Source organism: Platalea leucorodia (assembly GCF_965183815.1).
Source record: "Platalea leucorodia genome assembly, chromosome: 2".
NCBI lineage: Eukaryota > Metazoa > Chordata > Aves > Pelecaniformes > Threskiornithidae > Platalea > Platalea leucorodia.
In genome coordinates this window covers 4,204,428-4,222,436 of record NC_138824.1, presented here as the reverse complement: position 1 = coordinate 4,222,436, position 18,009 = coordinate 4,204,428, and the positions used below count along the sequence as shown (strand labels likewise).

The 18,009-nt window shown below is 44.6% G+C and overlaps 2 protein-coding genes across 8 annotated transcripts in view; one reads left to right on the top strand and one right to left on the bottom strand.

Annotated features, from left to right (window-relative positions):
- Positions 1–113: 113 nt before the first annotated feature.
- Positions 114–10,760, bottom strand: AAMDC (adipogenesis associated Mth938 domain containing). 4 transcript variants are annotated; one of them, XM_082304395.1, is made up of 4 exons: positions 10,689–10,755; positions 6,437–6,587; positions 2,354–2,449; positions 114–1,566 (listed from the first exon to the last, which is right to left on the bottom strand). In XM_082304395.1, the coding sequence occupies exons 2-4, from the start codon at positions 6,566–6,568 to the stop codon at positions 1,426–1,428; spliced, it is 369 nt and encodes a 122-aa protein (XP_082160521.1). In that variant the 5' UTR covers positions 6,569–6,587; positions 10,689–10,755; the 3' UTR covers positions 114–1,425. The 4 variants fall into 4 exon arrangements, with proteins under 4 accessions (XP_082160521.1, XP_082160520.1, XP_082160519.1 ...); XM_082304394.1 differs by lacking the exon at positions 10,689–10,755 and adding an exon at positions 10,199–10,259 and having other exon boundaries at positions 135–1,566; XM_082304393.1 differs by having other exon boundaries at positions 1,417–1,566; positions 2,354–2,527; positions 10,689–10,760.
- The window catches only part of RSF1 (remodeling and spacing factor 1), a 63,642-nt gene continuing 54,225 nt past the window's right edge, over positions 8,593–18,009 (top strand). The window contains exons 1-2 of one of the 4 annotated variants that reach the window (XM_082304387.1): positions 8,593–9,349; positions 10,549–10,751. In XM_082304387.1, coding sequence (XP_082160513.1) covers positions 9,265–9,349; positions 10,549–10,751 — 288 coding nt within the window. In that variant the 5' untranslated portion in view covers positions 8,593–9,264. Of the gene's footprint in view, positions 9,350–10,397; positions 10,752–18,009 lie in introns of those variants that run through there. The other 3 variants (XM_082304386.1, XR_014227452.1, XM_082304388.1) reach the window with 3 other exon arrangements.

Sequence of the window (18,009 nt, the reverse complement as noted above, 5' to 3'; positions counted from 1 at the left end):
GTTCATCTTCTACGTCACGCCGTGCGAGTTACTCGGAACAACGTCGCAGCAGCCGTGACGAGCATTATACCGGCTGCTGCGTCAGAGCACGGAGGCAGCTGGAAAGGCAGCTCTTGCTGGTTTAGGTAAGGTGTTGCCTCAAATACAGCTACAGGAATAGAAAGTAGTGCTGTAATTAGGAGATGGCAAGATAAAACTTCCAAGTACTCGCTTTCACACCACGTTGTATTTTATCAGATAAAAGGTTTTAAACCATTGCTAGAGCAAATGTACAGAAAAAGAATGGTGAAGGGTTATTTGTGGGTCTTGGGAAAGTCAGTGCGTTCTCACAGCAATCCAAGCCTCTCGCTGCTGCTCGGGTAGCTCGAAGTGCCTCGGGGCTTTTAGAGTGTCAGCTTTGTACTTTCATTAATAGGCACAGAGTTAATATGCACAGATCAAGAATCAGTGAGCCTGGCGGGGAAAAAAATCCGCATTAGGTAACTTGTAATATTAATAGAAGTCTGCTAAGAACAGCAACTGAAAGAACTTTTAAAATTTTCAGTGTAATAATATGCTTGTTGGCACAATGTTTAAATCATCAGATGACCAGTAAGAATTCTCACAGCTTGCCAGCAGTGCCTTGCTGGCAGCAATTTAGACCAGTTTCCTAAAGATCAACATTTTATGTTGCAAGCTCTAGTTTTGTGACAAATCTGACGATTTTAAGCACACAGGGACTTTTGCATAGATAGGTATTGCACAACTCAATCCTCACAATTTGCAATTAATAGGAAAATTCTTTAAGGCCCAGGTTTTATGTTTATTCCCTGTAGACATATGTTTTTCCTTTTTCCATGTAAAATCTAAAAGCGCTAAATTACGTGATGTTCTTGAATCATCGCAAAGAGATCTGCACAGCCACTATCCCGACCGAAGTCGCCAGCAGGAGGCCAAGTTGTATGTTCTGGGTTCGTTTTTTAATTTATTTTTAACTTATTTATACGGTGGTGGTACAGTGCCTCTTTACCACCACTTCCTACCTAGCACTAGATTGCACTCATCAGCTACCTTGTGGCTGCATTCCAGTTAGCCAATAATGTAAATTTTGGGCCATTTCCTAATGGAGTTATTCAAAACCTGGTATCTTAATTTAGCCAACAGGTGAAAAGTTAAGTAACCAGAATATGGACAGCGTTCAGAGGAAGATGAGGTCAATCTCAAGAACGTATGGAAATGGTTCCGTAATTAAATGATTTCACTAACAGCCCCCTTTTGTGAGCACTCAATTTGTTTAAATCCTGAACTAATAAACTGTCCTTGCGTTTTAGATTGTCAGCGCACAAATGCCTTGGCACGCAAGCCCACACTCTGTAATCTGATTCAGCGGAGAGGCGTGTCCGTCCTTTGGCTGCGGTCAGGGAAGGCGGAATGAGCCGTAACGCTTCAGCAGGTTGAATGGAAGACGCCCCCGACTTTGACGCCCTGAGCAGCCAGGGCGTTGTACTCTTCCACGGCCTTCTCTGTTTGCAAGACCAACACATCGATCCCGTTTTTCTTCAGATAGTCCACAGTAGATGGCGGAACCTCAGAAGAGAAAAGGAAAGGGGAAGAGCAAGTATGAGATTCTTTTCCCCCGACACTGTAAGGCTTGAAGAAAAACAGGTACTGATGGCATTTGTTAGTAGATGCACTTAAGTAACTGACAGCAGCCAAACCGACAATATGCTCAGGTATTTCTAAGATTGATATAATTTTTTTTCTCTTCAGTAAAGCTACTTTTATATACCCTCCTCCCATCTCTCCTTAACTCAGTTTAAAATGCAGCCCTTTCTTACGAAAGGAGGTAGAACTGGAGCTAAAGGTGATTAATCTAAACAAGTGTTACTCGCCTCACCACAAAGTTAAAGAATTGTTTCTCATGAAGCAAAGCTCTGCACTTCTGAGCTTTCTGTAGCTGGTTTATCTACTGAAATGACACCCTGCCAACATCAGTAACAAAAATGCCGAATTATCAAAGTCTTTACAGCAGGCTAGAGAGTTAGTTCATAACCTATTCTAAGAGGGGGGACTAATGACACTGTAAAAAGTTCTCCTTGTTTAAATTGCTCCTGTAGCAGAACGTAAACCTGTTTGCTGCTTGACATGGATGCTAACAGAGAGGAGCTCAAATGATATTTCTTTCAGGAAGAGCGCGACTCCCAGCAGGAGCGCAGTCAGGCTAATTCAGCATCCTGAATTTTTTCTCTCTTAGTAAAGCATCATGGTTTTTTTTTTTTTTGTTTGTTTTTTTTTTTGGTTTTTTTGCCCCTAATCAGAGGGAGAGTGAAAACAAACAGTTCTAGTTTATGTTTATCACAGAACAAAAACCTACCTGCAAAGCCTCACTCATGCCACGACCAATCACCAGAGTTTTAACACCCTTCTTGACAACTTCTTCAAGGTCGGCTGGTTGCACTCCTGGAGAATGCTGAGTGTCAGGGGAAGAAAAGAACAGTCTGTGCCCTGGCAGCATCACCCAGGAAAGCTTCGTCTGTGCGTTTTGAAACTGTCCACAGAGCAGCGGGGTAAATTAGCAGTACCAAACTGTAACGCAACACTCTTCTCTGCATACGTGCAGTAGATAACATTGGTAATTAAAAAAAGGTATTTTATATGCAGATGAAGGATGATAGTTTATCAATTGATGGCAATACTATCATTCTTTATTAAACGGTTAAAAAGATGCATTACACATTTCTAAAACATTTATGTCTAACAACTGGCATTTTATAAATATTAAAAGTTAAAGTGAAATCAATGAGTTGCAACATATTGCCGTTTGGTTTCAAATGAACAAAACCTTTTTGTAATAAAGCTTGTGGCAAGCCAAAGTTTACTCACTTTAATTACAAAGAGCTCCTCAAATAACTAAAATGATTAAATTCTTTTCTTGTTTACTTTGCAAATCTCATTTACTTTGAGGACTGAAACATATTGGTTAGCTTCATTTCAGTTAACAGTTTCAATTTCTGCACTATTCTTAAATTTGAGAAAGGAATATTTGAACGCAATCTCCTCAAAGAAAAAAAAGATAACCTTTAACAGCATGTCGATTGAGTTTTTAAAGAAGTACACCTATTTACTACTAGTACACTTTAAACACAGGAATCCACAAATACACCCGTAATGCTCATATAAAACATTCTGTCACACTAATTCTCCTGGATTCAATTTCTATCTCTATATGGCCAAGAGTAAGGTACTGCACAACTGTACTGTACTGGCCCCTCTTCCGGGTGCATTTTTTTTTTTTTTAAAACCATAAATACTCTTCCCCCTCTTTTTTTTTTTTTTTTTTTTTTGTAGGATTTTAGATGACTGAGATGAGTTTCTCACTTGAAGTAGGCAACACCATGGTGGACTCCTGGAGAATGTTATTTTTATGGAGATGCCCACACATCTTTATCCCCTATACTTCCAGAAAATACTACATTATTCCAATGAATTAAGGTCAAAGCACCAGCTTAACAATTGGCTTCTGTTGCTCCATTAGTCAGTGAGCTTTACTCTTTGATGCCCTTGGGCCCTCTGCTATTCTTTTTCCCCTGCCCGGGTCGTCAGCAGCTGATGCTGCAGCCTCTGACAAGGTGTTGAGTTCTCTTCTCAGCCCTGCCAATGCCTCGGCTCGCAGAACACAGCAAGCAAGACTTTTCAAGCTGAAACGAACACACGAGCTCCTGAAGTTGCCAGTGAGGGAAACCTGCCACGGTAGAGTGCCACTTCCACTCAGTGGTTAAATTTATCCCACCAGGAAGTCTTTAGCCTGGCTGGTATCTGGAATTTCAGCAACAGAGGTGGTTCACCTTTACGGTTCTCCAAGTTATGTTCCCCTTAGTCCATTTACGTTTGATATCCACGCCTAGAATGCAGAGCTTCAATACGCAGAGCTTCCTCAGACCAAATCCCTGCAAGTACATGCTTATGACAGAATAGGTAATGCTTTTCCTTTGGGAGTTCTAAAGTAGACTCAAAACTTAGACAAAAAGAACTGGTGTGGCTTACTGCAATTACAATAATTAGATTGCTGGGGAAGGTGTGCTGTCACATGATGAGGACTCCTGAGACATTAAAGCCATGGAACAAAAGGATTTTCTTCGGTTACACAAGACACACTGACGCGGGGGCCTCCACGTGTTTTGTAGGAAACTAGTGTCCTTAACGGAAACACCTAACGCGATGGAATAACTGCATCGTTGCTGATGCGATGGCTGGAGGGAAAGAGAAAGGGCAGCAGAATTTCTTGCCTGTTTTGTTCTCTGATCTTCCTTTCAGGATTCCTACTTCTTTTCTCCTGTTAGCAGACGGCACTGAAATGCAGCCAGCCAGGGAGGCTGCCTCGCATCCCCAAGGGTTAAGGCCGTAAGAACTGCTAGTGCTTTGTTACAGAATCTTGCAGAGCCAGTTATGCAATTTTCCCGATGAAAGAATTATGTACCAGACAGCAGGCTGATAGCGGAGAAGGGAAGGAAGCCATTTATTTCCAACTGGAGTGTGGGACATGGCCAGCACTGCCTGTTTCCCAAACTTCAGCTCCACCTACCCCCAGGGAAAACAGGCTCAAAGAAAGTAGGGACACTGTAGTCTATCGTGAGGAAACGTGCAGAAAACGCACCCGGTGAATCCTACTGTTTCCAGTGCTGATAGGATTAACTTTGTTATCATTCTTCTAGAGTTGGAGATGCAGTCTAGAAAAGCTTAGTTCTAGTCTCACGTTTGTCGCTTGCCATTCATTTTCAATCGTCTAACTCCTCATAGCTGCAAGGGGGATAGAACTGACCTAAAGCAGGAGCTTTACAAATGACCTATATAAGGCAAAACCTAAATGGTATTTTTTACTCCCTGATGATACAAAAAGAAAAAAAAACAGAAAACCTACCTCTCCCAATAACCCAACTTCCCCCCCCCCCCCCCCTCTGATTTTAATTGAACATAGACTCGTTTTTCTTGTTTCAGTTGGAGGACTCCTCCAAGGACTTTTATGGACTTACAGCTTTTATCTGTCACCTGAAGATATCCCTGTTAGAAACTTTAAAAGGAAAGCACAGCCTCCTAAACACTAGTAGGTGGTTATAATTTGAAACCAGGGTTTTCAAGTGGTTGGAATGAATATCAAAATGTGATTGAGCTGGGAACTAGCTGGGAACTTAACAGCTACGATCTCTGTTCTGCTCTCCGGTCATACGTGCATATAAACCAGGAAAACAATACTGCCAAACAAACAAAAAAGAACTCTCGCCACACAACCCCCTGCTCCAAACAGCCAGTGAAAACTTCATTTGTTCTAATCAGACCATAAATGAAATACATTTTAAAAGGTTACACAGCTATCTTTCTCTCTGCAAGGTACAGATATCTTTGCATGACAGCACTACCTTTCTCTCGGTGCTATATAGTCTCTATAAACTGAACTCTGACAGCTTAAAGAAAGCTCTGTTCCCCCAAAGATTATAGATGAAGTTCCAAAACCAAAGGTTCTGCCCCTCAGTTGTGTCAAAACGAATTCAACAGAGCTGTATCCTCTGCGCGGATGCAGCTGCAGGTGCTGGGTCTAAGACCTGATCCGTAAGTAGTTCTTTTGTGCTTAGCTTTCGCTTAGAAAATATGGATTTTTTTTTTTTTTTTTTTTCTAGCCAATACGGCTATCCTAGTGCAAGCCCTAATATGGGGAGAATTATCATCGGGTTCCTAACGTAACAGACATTATGCTGCTTCTAAATCTGGAACATCAGTACTATTCCATGTACTTTTATACAATTCTGATAGCACTTTACAGATAAAGTTTAAAAATTGTGAGGGCAAGTACTTAGTATATGGCTACCAAAAGAAGCCATTGTGTGGTTAGCCAGACTGGGAGCTTTTCACGGAGAAACTAGTGCGTAGGACACTCTATCTGCATATTTTTCCTCTGAAGTAAGTACAAGGGACCCCAAGGAAAAGGATGTAAACTAAACCACATGCAATGCTGTCTTCCAAACACATAAGGTCAGTTACTGTCGATTTCTTTTAACTTCCCATACGTTTTTTTCCTATCTCACTCAAGACAATTTGGTTTACGTAGTCTGAAAAGAGGTTGTTACCAGCATCTTATGACAATTGCACCCTTAATCGAACGCGGAACGCTGTTTGAGAGCTCTAAGGTGTGCGAGAGCGGTCTGGTCAGGGTAGCTGTGAGGACTGGTGGCAGCGGTTGTTACACCCTGTCACCTGTAGGCCGCTGTGTGTCTGCAGTCCTCTGGCCTCTCTGCACAGTCGCCTCCGAAACACACGCTCGCTTCTTACCGGGAAAAGTCTTCACGATTAGTTAAAAGCAAAAGGCAGCCCGCTGAATTTCGGGCTGGAACTTTAACAGCTGTTCTCCAGATCAGTCTCAGAGTCCCGTTTAACATGCAGGATGGGTAGTAAACAGCAAACTTACATTAGTCCCAGTTTCTCGCCAATCCCAGGTTCGGCTTCCTCCCGGCCATACTTTGCAGTCCTTATAGGTCGTAGAGCAGCCTTTCACCTTCATCTGACCCCAAGAAAGGGAGGCAATTTCAGGGGAAGACATCACAAAGTTGAAGCAAAGTCTGGAAAAAGGATAGTTAATACGTAACATCAGGCTAACATATGCAGCACGTTAGTAAAACCAGAAAATTCTGTCCTTGCCCCGAGGAGCTGGGAAGGAAACGCAATTACAGACTCTATCCACGTGATTTTGTGACAACAGACTTGAACTGGGGATCGGCAGATTTATTGAATTATCAGTCCTCTTGGGGATTTTGTGCAGGATTTTGGGCAAATCATTTTACGTGCTAAATCTGTACAAGTATTGGGCGCTCAACTTTTAAAACTATCAACAGGGATCAGATCCCAGAATATCCTCTTGTATCTGGGTTTTAATCTTCTCCCTAAAACCTACAATGGAGACAACAATAATCTCCTAGAATATCTGAGAGAGACGCTGTTTCTTTGGCGCTCTAAACCATATTGGCACGTATAGGTTTATTAATTTAAAACAGTAAATGAGGTTAAAAAAATCCCAAACCCAATAGAAAAGCCAACAACAAAACAACGGCATTGCCATATTGCTAGAGCAAACAAGACTTTCGGAGACCTAAAGGGGTCAAGCCTTCTCTCCCTAGTCCCTCCTTACAGAGGCCAACGCTCCCTGCCTAACGTCTCAGGACAGTTGAACCCCCAAATAATATATTTTCTAATGCTTGACCTCAATTTTCATTGTTTCAACTTAAAACCATTATTTCTAATCCTTTCTGTTGTGAACAAGGGGAACAGCTTAATCTTTGTCTTTTCCACCATCTTTTGCTTTCCTGAGGACTTAGTCTTTTTTCCCTTCTTTGAGATTAAACAAACTTCACTTCCCTTCAGTCACATTTTCTAAATCTTTGCTTATTTTCTCCTTTTTCCCTGGCAGCCAACGATTGGCACGCATCTTTCTTTGATGCCTGTTGCCTAAAACAAGACAGAGCGCTCCAGCTGAGGCCTTATCAGCGCTTTTATAGACCAACCGCTTTTTGGTATTAACCACAGTCATTTTTAGATCTGCTGTCGCAATCACAGCGGGGACTCTGCCTCAGAAAGTACCGCTGACCGCACCGCCAAGGCTCGTGCCCTCTTCGCAGGCCGTCGCGTTCCTGCAGTCTGATCGCTGGCGTGATTCGGGCGCTCGACGGCAAGACGGGAATCGCACAACGATACCCTGGAAACGTGTCGGACCAGCAGGGCAGGCAACTGAGGTGTCTCACGGGTAGCGTCACCTTTTTGCCCTTCCAGTTCAGATGGAAGATGGTCTGAAATCCGCATTATTAAGAAAAATGGTTGTTTCTGTAGTAAAAAGAGCTCTGCTCCTGGCTGATCCAGAAAACCTCAGTGGCAGATCCTCCCAGCTACGCAGTTTCTCATCCAATACTTCTTAATTGTTCAAATTCACCAGGAAAAAATGTCGATCATAGGAACCCTGGTGGCACAGATTAAAGAAAGAGCCCTTGCAGAAGAGAAATCTTTGCATTCCCAGGAGGACTGGGAGCCTCCCTTCCCGCCCTGCACGTGCTCCAGCACAGCACAGTACGGCCAGACGGGACGCGCTCCTCTCGGATTGCCAGGAGCGGATCTCAGTATCCCGCTTCAAACGTCGCGTGAAGTAAAAACCGCGTTGCTTTGGGTTCGGCGCAGGACTGCGCGCGCCAGAGATGCTTCTTCCGCAGAATAGCGGGGAGACGATTCTTTTCGTTCTTGCTCCTTTGTGAAGTTAGCGGCACACGCGCCCTGCCAAACAGGGCAAGAAGCTACGGGGGAGCGAAACTTGCCTGGATTCATATATTCTAGATTCTCTCATTACATATCCGCAACGCTACGGATTCAAAGAAAGGTTCATAAGACTATTTTTCCAAAAATCTGCTTGAAGGGAGGTTATAGCAGAAGAAATAACCATCAACCAGAGAGTAAAGGCTGAATAAACCATCCAGAACCTGTCTCCGAAGACTGAAAATAATTTTTGCCTGTGCTAGTTTTGAGAGGAAACGGCAGAATTAGACCTGGAGGTCAGACAGAGGCGAATGAATAATAAAATGATGAGGAATATCGGATTTCCCAATCCAAACAGTATGACAAGGCTGGGGCCGTGCAATCAGACAGGCACAAACTGCAGATGGGAGAACAAGGGTTCCCTACTAGCTTTTTCAAACAGCAGAAAACCAAGTAAATAGCAGAAACAAAGAAACAAAACTTAAAAGCCATAAATAAAAACATTGTAATCTAAAACGATTTCCCATAATACTGCCTGAGAATATCAGTAAGGTCAGCTGAATCAATAAGAATATCTTAAATTGGAGTAAGAATGAACTTTTTAACAGGAACTTTGGACGTTCTTGACGCAGGGCATGGTCCAATCAGCAAGGAGTTAGAAAATATTTCCCCAACAAATGAGTTGTTTTTTTAATTATTCACTATGAAAAATGTACAGTACCAAAATAACAGTAAGAGCAAAAGAGACCATGAACTATACGACTCGCAAGTATAACCTAAAATAGCAATTTCTGTAAATCGCAGTAGTCCAAACACAAAGAGACGAGGAGGAGAAATGGTTCGGGAGTCTATAAGCAAAGTTATGAGAGTTTAAAAACACAAGAAATAAAGGAAGCAGAAGAGCTTAAAAGGAGGCAAAATACGAGTTTATGTAAGGAGACAATACTGAAAGAAAGAAATGAAGCAGTGGCAAAGGACGGCAGAAGGAAAAAATAGCTGAGCATGAAACAGAAGAAATTTGAGATCGAAGTGCAGCTGAGCATGCAGGTGGATTTTAAAATTGCCAGCACACCTGTATTCGGTGAAGGTAAGCCTCACTTCAGAGTAGCACCCACCAGCAACAAACAGAATAAAAAAAGATGAACAAGAGCAGAACACCAGAGAATATTTTATTGCAGAGGGAAAGAATGTTTCATAAAATCCAAGGCGCAACCTGAGATCAAAGAGCATAAAGGTGAAGGAGTGAATCAGTGTACATCAAGTTTTGGGCAGAGTAACTCCTGTCAGGTATCAAAAGACAACGTAGTTCTCCAGCGCTGCCTGGGAGCGGGGTCAGCAGGTGAAGGTGGGCGACTTCCCTGCAGCTGATGCAATTTCAGAAGCAATACAGCAGCTAGAAAAGCAATATAGGATTTAAAAACCGACAGCAGAAAGGCAAGGGGAAAGGACAGGCTGAGCTTAGATGAACTGGGCAGGGGGGAGCAGATGTCAAATTTAAGAACTGGGAAAACATTTTTGAGAAAGTCGGTAAATCTGATTTTGCTGGGGAGCTGAGGAAGGCGAGTTATTGGGGAGGTCACGGAGGGGGGGGCTTGTTAGAGAAGGGGGAGAACAGCATTTTGAACACAAGAAGGGGCGGAAGGAAGGAGGAAAGGACAGAGAACCCAGGGAAGCAGCGGGGGGCCGGCAGGAGCCTGGATGCAGCGGGCGGGCGGCAGAGCTCTCGGACCCCGCCCCGAAACAAGGCCTTGCCAGACGCGCCCCAAGGCCCCGCCGCCTCACGCCTCTCTCCCCCGCCGGCAGGGAAGCGGCCCCGCTCCCACGGAGCGCCTCTCCCCGTCGGCGGGGCCGGGAGCCGACCCGACCCGTTCCGCCCTCCCCGCCGCCTCCCCTCAGGCCGGGGGAGCCGTTACGACCGTTACGCGCCCGCACTCACCGCCAGGCGCGCGACCCCTGCCCCGCCGGCCGCAACCTCCACCTACCCCGCGGGAGGAGGGGGCGGGAACGCTCGCTGCCCTCTCATTGGCCAGCGCTACCGGCCGGCCCCGCCCCTTCCCCCCCTCCGATTGGCCAGGCCGGCGGCCTATCCCCGCCCCGCCCAACGGCCGCTCCGCCTTGTTTTCATTCCCCTCGCCGCACGAGGCGGAGGGGCGTCGCCTTGCGCCGCTCTAGCAGCCGCCCCCACCTCCCCTCCCCGTCCCGCCGTTGCATTGTGGGATAGTGGCGGCGCGGCCCGGCAGCGCCCCCTCCCTCCCTCCCCCTCCCCAGCTCCTTCTCCATCCTCAGGTCCAAGATGGCGGCGGCGGCTCCTCCGGCTCCATCTCCGCCTCCCCCTCCTCCGGCAGGCCCCTGCTGCCCGGGCTCCTGGCCTAACTTCGCCGTCGTCTGCTCCTTCCTCGAGCGTTACGGGGCCTTGCTGGACCTACCCGAGCTGCCCTTCCCCGAACTGGAGCGCGTCCTGCAGCCGCCGCAGGAGCCCGGAGACCAGGGTGAGCGGCCCGGATACCTCGCCCCCCCCCCCCCCCCTTCCCCTTTCCCCCGTACGGCCGGCTGAGGGGGGCCGGGGGGCGGAGGGGGGACCGGGGCTGTTCCCCCCCCCCCCCGCCTCCTCCCGGCCCCGGGGGTGGAGCGCACTGAGGGAGAGGAGGGGCCAGGGATTCCCGGAGCGGCCCTCGGTGGGGGGGGGGGGGGGGAGCCCTCTCCCCCCTCAGCGCGGCCCTGCTTTTTTTAGGGGGGAGCAGCTGTTTGTGTGTGTGTGTGTGTGTGTGTGAGCTGCCTCCCCCCACAGGGGAGCAGGGGAAGGAGGTGGGGGACCCCCACCTCCCCCCCTCCCGGCCTCCCTCCCTCAGTGCTGGCCGTGACCCCCCCCCCCCGTCCCCCCCAGCCCCGCTTCTCTGGGTTCGCTCCCGAGCTCCGTGCGGGTGGGACTCCCGTAGAAAGCTGAAATAACTATTTTTGTATAGCCTGGGGCTGGCAGTGGGTCTCTTCCATCTCCTCCCCTCCCCTCAGCTTGGGGGTCGCTTTGCTGCCCCCCCTCCCCCCGTCTCTGTCTGCTTTTACCTCTCCCTTAAAACAAGAAGGGGACACACTGACACACAGACAGACAGACACAACGTCCTGATCCCTCCCCCCCCCTTTCCTCTCAGTGTATGTGGGGTGAGGAATGGGGAGGGGGGGGCACAGAGCAGCCCTGAGCCCTCCCCACGGCTGCTGTTGCAGGCCATCTCCTCCCCACAAACACAGCCAGCCATTGTGTGCCATCTCCATCCCTCTCTTCTCCTCCCCCTCGTCCCCTCTTGCACTTGAGGGGGGGGGATAAGCCGCCTGCTTGCTCCTTCCCCACCGCCACCTGAGCTGTGCGAGGTGGAGGGACGGGTTATGCACTCCACTGTTTTCTTTCAAGCTGCTCCTCCTCCCCTTTCCTCTCTCTCTCTCCAGTAGCAGATTTGGTTGCCAGACTCCCTAATTCCTGCTCCGTGCAATGGATGTGGGAAGGCCTGGGCCAAGAGAGCAGCCTGGGGAGGGCTGCGTGGAGGCGGCGGTAGGAATATAGAGGGGAAGGTGCTTGTTGCTCTTGGTCTCTTGTCTCTATTATTGGTTTGGTTGTTGCCTCTGCACTCTTGCCACATAGGGAGACCGTGGAGCTCACGGCGCATGCTCGGCAAGGCCCCATAGAAACTTCCTGCTGCTGGAGAAGCCCAGCTCAGGGCTGCTTTTGGTCCAACAACCCCTGCTTTTCCCCCAAAATGCGTTCGCTCTCACCTCCCTCCCCACCAAACCCACCCTGTGCGGGGGGGTGCGTGTGATTAAATCGGCGTGTAGGTACTTCCTCACGTAAAGGAAGTTGCTTTTTGCAAAGGGCAGACGTCCTATCTGTGAGTTCGCAACAGCCACTGCTGAAATATAACAAGATAAGATTAATGTACTGTCTCCTCATGTTGTCCAGCGCCTAATTGATATGAAAAAGGCAGGTGAGACCTGCTAACTTCTAAAAACAGGGTTAACTTTCTGGAAAATAGGTATTTAGATTCAATTCCCCAGCACTCCTGTACTTCTTATGTTATATAAAGGGCTCATTAGAAAAAGCATTGTTTTGTTAAACTGTTGCAAAACTTATTCATAAAAACCACCAACACACTTAAAAGTTTGAATTTTTAATGAAAATACGCCTTTTAAAGTGATGTCTGTAACGAAAACTAATGCTTTTACTGTGTGACACAATGTAAGTGGGTGTGTAAGAGTAATTTTCTTGTGTGAACTGCAGAATAAATTAAAATGGAAGGATGAGATAGTGACCTGTGCTTTAAGTATATGCATTTGATTTAAAAAAAAAAAAAAAATTCCTGATGACTTTAATTGCATGTCTGGGAAGGGGTTTATCAATAGGACAATGATACTTTTATCATAACACTTTTTTTAGAAAGCATAACACTTTTTTAGAAAAGGTTTCAAATGACTTGTGTTGTGGAGTTTGCATTATGGGTTGATTTACTTGCCAAATTTTTAAACTTTTCTCTGTATTGCCCTTCCTGTTTGGCAGGGGACAGGTTATTCTCACTGCTCTAGGACAGTCCCCCCAAGTGGGAGCAGTTTTAGCTTCTGAAAACATAATCTCTAAATTACTTGGTTTTTTTTGCTTGTGTCTGGTGTAGATGATATATTTACTTGCATTTTCTCATCTCTAAGAAGGAAAGTGTGGAGGTGTGAAAAACAAACTTGTGTGATTCTTGACGCTTTGTGTGATGACTTGTGTGACAGGGGTTTTCTTTTCCTTTGATACAACCAACTCGTTGGGCTTGGTTTGTGATGCTGGTGTATTATATGCTTTTGGAAAAACGGTTGCAGCGACTAGATTTCTCTGCATGATTTTTACTTCAATTAGTCCTCAAAGTGGTGTTTTTAAGGGTACAAGTCATAAAGCTGCTAAACATTGATTGAAAACTGAAGTGGTCTTTTTTTTTTTTTTTTTTCTGAACATCTGGTATTTGCCAACTGCATGTAGTTTTCCTTGGATTGCAAAAGGGATTTTGACTGAAGTTACATACAGTTAGTTTCACTTTTGATACCAGCAGTGCTTGACAGTGGATTTGCATTGACAGTAATACATAACAAAATCTAAGCAAATAGCTACAAAACCTCAAAGTGTTTTTTTTTTTCTAAACTACTTAAAATCTGGACCAAGTTTTAAAGCTCAGCTGCCAGGTAATGGCTCTTTGGAGCACCTCTCCATATTCATTTTGCAGTCAAGGAAGGGAAGCAATAGTTTGAGGGTTTTGTTGATTACCTTTAACACTGTTTTGATGCTCAGCAGTTTCAAAAGTGTTTTTGGTGGGGTTTTTTTGTGTTGTGGGGTTTTTGTTTGTTTGTTTGTTTTAAAAACATGGCCTATATCTTTTTGTCTGAAGAGTTACTCTTGGAAGATACCAGTGGAAGTTTTTTCTTTATATCAGAAGCCTCAAGGAGAGCTAGGAGCTCAAGTTTGAATGTTGTTCAGTAGTGGTATAACAGTCATATTTTCTTTCCTGTTAATAATTAGAACAAACAGCTTGTTCATTATTAAGGAAACAAGGTATGAGCTTCCCTTACAGGAAGGGATGCTGCGTGGCTGGTGAGCAGATGTTGACAGCTAGGAAGCTATCAAATATTTCTTATAGGGATTTTAGATTTTTGTTAATGCTCAGATAGCACTTGAATTTGCCATATTACCTCTCCTACATGAGAATTTCAAGACAAATAGTCATGACAGCCGTGCTCGAGTATGAATAGTTTTCCTTAGTAGTCTGCCTAGTTTAGATATCAAACTAACCTGTATTAGTAGGGGGTTAGATGTTTTAACTGTGTGTACGCAGGTATTGTCTCGTCCTAAAATGCGCAAACCAATTTAAAACGTTCTTTGGGATTTGGTGGGTAACGTGAATCGTGCTTGAATAGGAAAATAAGAACGTGTGGTGTTGATTTCGCCCATCACTATTGAATGGTGGGATAAACTGGTAGCTGTGGAAATAGTCTGTTTCTTTGGAAGGCTGTACAATAAAATAGCTTAACTTTTCCTGCTGGTGGTTCATTCGAAAGTTGCAGGTATTCAAACAAAGTAATGAGACCTGTGGTTATCCAGTGAAGGTTTTGTTTTATGAAGAATAATTATCTTCCTTTAGATAATGGTGATCCTTGCTTTATGTACAATGTTGTGACTTGGGTTGCAGTTATGACAGTCTTAAACTTCTTTGGAAAGAATAAAATCGAGTTGTCTATCAAGATGGTGACAGTGTTAACTCACAAAATTTGCTAGCTGATATGTCTCAAAAAGTAAATTGTTTCTTGTAGGATTTGTTAAAAAGCAACCCAATACGTGATTTTTAACTGGAACTTCTGAGGGCTGGGAGATGCCATTCCCCCCGTATTGCTGTACTTTTAGATGCAGAGCTAAGGTAACAATACAGATCATCCTACAGCGTGCCGCAGTACCGTATCTCTTTTGCCTCTGCTTGCTTCCAAAGGCAAAACTGTGCAAACTGGAACAAATCATCACAGGAAACCAACACTTCTTCTCCTTGTTCTAACAAATACACTCTGTCTTTTTTACTAAGAGTTTTACTCGCTACAGAAGAGCAGTTGCAAATTTAAATATTAAATGTATGTGATAGAGGGGAGCAAGAACTATATCTGTATTTAGGGCTGTGTTTAAGGAACCATGATATCAAATCACCACCTCCTTTGTGTCGGCAAATAGCTTGAGAATCGGTATAAATGTTAATTAAGCACTTGGTCTCTTGTGAATGAAAATATTAGTAGAATGTTAGCGTGCACAACAGAGATCTAATTTTACACATGACTACGCAAAACGCTTGCTGGTTTGCCAGGTTCCCTAGTGTGTGAATGGGAGAACCTCTCCTGGAGGTGAATGGCATCTTTCCGAAGTGTGTTAGGCTGTGTTAGCTCATCAATTTTTGCAGGCTTTTCTTAGCAGTATGGGGTTTGATTTGTTCTTGATTGAAATGGAAACAAGTATGCATGCTTTGCATATTCCTTCAGCAAAATAGCAAACTCGCAGCAAAATCTTGCCGATAATGATTGTGCTAAAGGTGGTCTTGAAAAAATGAGTGTGTTTTGGTGTGTGGATTTCCAGTCTGTGGCACTCTTCTGTATCCTCACCGCAGCTCAGACTTCTTTGTCTCCTTTGGCTCTTGGCAATCACCCTGACAGATTGACCCATCCTAGAAATTGGTGCTTAATTACAGCATGGATGTGTTGCGGGTTTTTTTGGAGTTTGATAATAAAAACACTCTTCACGTGTTGGCTCGGGTTGAAGAGGTGTAAAGGAAGACATGGTGAGCTGCAGATGCCTGGTAGTAGGCCTATTTTCGTAACTTTTTCCTCCCCTTCCCCTTTTCTGTCTTTATAATGAGAACTGAGGTTAACGGCAGGTAGCTTATGGAAAATCTGTGCAAGCCATTTAGAATTTCTTTAATTTTTTTTCGGTAGAGAATACCCGATACTACATTGTAGAACTGAGGAAAATATATAGTCTTTGGGGCTACCATGCTTCAAAGCAGTAAGTTATGTTTTACAAGCTGCTGTATTTTTTTCTAAATCTTCTAGACACCTAACATGTTTTCTCTTTTCAAATGAATTTAGATGCTGAAGTCATTTGTTTCAGTGGGTTATGTCAGGTTTTTTTATTGTCATTCCAATACCTCTGGAAAGCTTTACAGCATTAAGCTTAAGGGTTCTTACCATTCTCTGAAGAAATTAAAAATTAACATTGACTTAAACCGCTGTTGAATATCTGCATGGGAGAATCATACCTGAAGCTTTGTAGCTGTTTAATATAGCAAGCAAAAGCCAACCATATCTAATGACAAGGTGTTTGACAAGACTTTCAAGCTCAAGATTAGGTATGTTCCTAATGAAGAGGGTGGTGAAGCAGTGTGCTGTTAGTGTGATTGATTTTCCTTGTATTTAATGTTTGATATCAACCATGTTTGTGTACTGTTGACCAGAAGTTACGGGGTTTGATGTGACTCTTAGGTAAGGTCATGATACGTTGCAGTTACATGTAATATCCACAATAGCTTGGTTGGTATTAAAAGTAGGCGATAAATGCGATACGGAAGTACTGTCAAACACTATTTCACTTGAAATTTAATAATTGATACAGTGCTTGAGATTTATTAACTGGTTTCAATGCGGAAAGATTAATTCAGGTGGTGTCCCCTTAGGTAAAGGAACAAGTTCTGACATCTGATGTTGGTAGTGTCTGTAATGCTGGCTGGGCGGAGTTTATTCACACGCTATATACTGCTGAATCTTCTTCATTAAACATAGCCAGTGTGTGGATATATCAATATTGCAAGCTTGCTTCTGCCATAAAGCTGTATCAGCCAGTCAGAGGTAACACTTTTCATCTGCTCTGCAGGTCTGAGTGTTCGTATCTTTTCACACCCTTTCCTTTATGAGTAAGAAATCTAACTGCTGTTCTGAATCAGTCAAGTAGTTATCACCTGAATGCAGGCTGAACTTACTTGTGTATATGTGGAATATAAGTAGATCATTGCTTTCCTGCTGCACCTCGGGACTGAACCAAAACATTTATGTCAAAGCCATTAATCCACCACCTGTTGGTAAAATGCAGTATTTTTAACTTAGCAACAAACTATTGGAGAATAAAAGCGTATCTAGTAAACTTTAGAATGCGGTGTGTTACTTCTGTGCTTGTTTCATTTCTGAGTATGGTGGGAGTCCTACACCTCTAATGTTTCTAGCCATCAAATTAACTGATTTGTTGAAGGTAGACTCCAGTGGCTTGGAGCTGAAATTCTCAAACAGCATAACAGGGTTAAATTCTGAGAAAGTAAGTAGCAGGGGTAATCATTCTTGTACCAACTTCATGGCAAATAAGTGTCTAATGCAGAATACACTCCTCTTGTCTACACTTCAGTCACTTTGGATTAATATGACTTTAAGGTCCGCATGCCTTATCCACACATGCTTTTCAGTTACTCATTTAAGAAGTGAATTAAGTTTCTCTTGGAATTAATTATCTCAGAGTATGATAGATGGATATCTTTATTGTAACTATTCCTATTTTGTTAGCTTTTCCGTGGCGAGACTTTGTATCTTTATGTGCGTTGATGCGGGCGAGTCAGCTCACCTGAGCGTGCTCTTGTGTTTAGGCTGGCAATGCCAGTTTTACCTAGACTCCACATCATCGCATGATCCTATGCAGAAGGCAGGAAAACACTGCGCTTCTGGGGAGACGAGCAGTTTGGTCTCTTTCCAGTAACACTGCCTTGTCTGAAAGAAATGACAAAATGCCATGTGGAAGGGAAAAAAGGAGCTCGGGATGCTGTTCTCCAGGCGAAGGTGAGCCGCGGCAGGACATCCCAGCCCCCCTGCCAGAGCACAGCCCTCCTGGGGTTTATGCAGGTTCTGTTGGACCGTGTGCCTCCATCGAGGACAGGCGGTACGCTTTTGGTAGGCGGCTTCGTTGAATTCCAGCACGCTTTGGATGGTACAGAACTTCTGAAATTACTTCCAAGTCGCAGTCTTAAGGCTTATTTCAGGGCAAGTGTGTAAGATCTGGGAATGCCGGTGGAAATTTTTCTGGCCAGTGCGAGATGATGTTTACTGAAAGAATCTGTACTGTGGTATATCTGTATCGGAGAACTTCATAAACATCAAAGTGAGTTGTGTGTGACGCTGTCATCGCACGTAAGCTGGAAGTTGTGTTTTGTCCAGCGATCCATC

Bases quoted from the DNA above. Each gene is read 5' to 3' on its own strand.
- AAMDC (XM_082304393.1), bottom strand. From the start codon at position 6,568: ATGTCTTCCCCTGAAATTGCCTCCCTTTCTTGGGGTCAGATGAAGGTG. The intron at 2,528-6,436 runs GTAAGTTTGCTG...CTCTGTGGACAG, and splicing joins GGCGAGAAACTGGGACTAAT to TTTCAAAACGCACAGACGAA. The intron at 1,567-2,353 runs GTAGGTTTTTGT...TTCTCTTCTGAG, and splicing joins GCATGAGTGAGGCTTTGCAG to GTTCCGCCATCTACTGTGGA.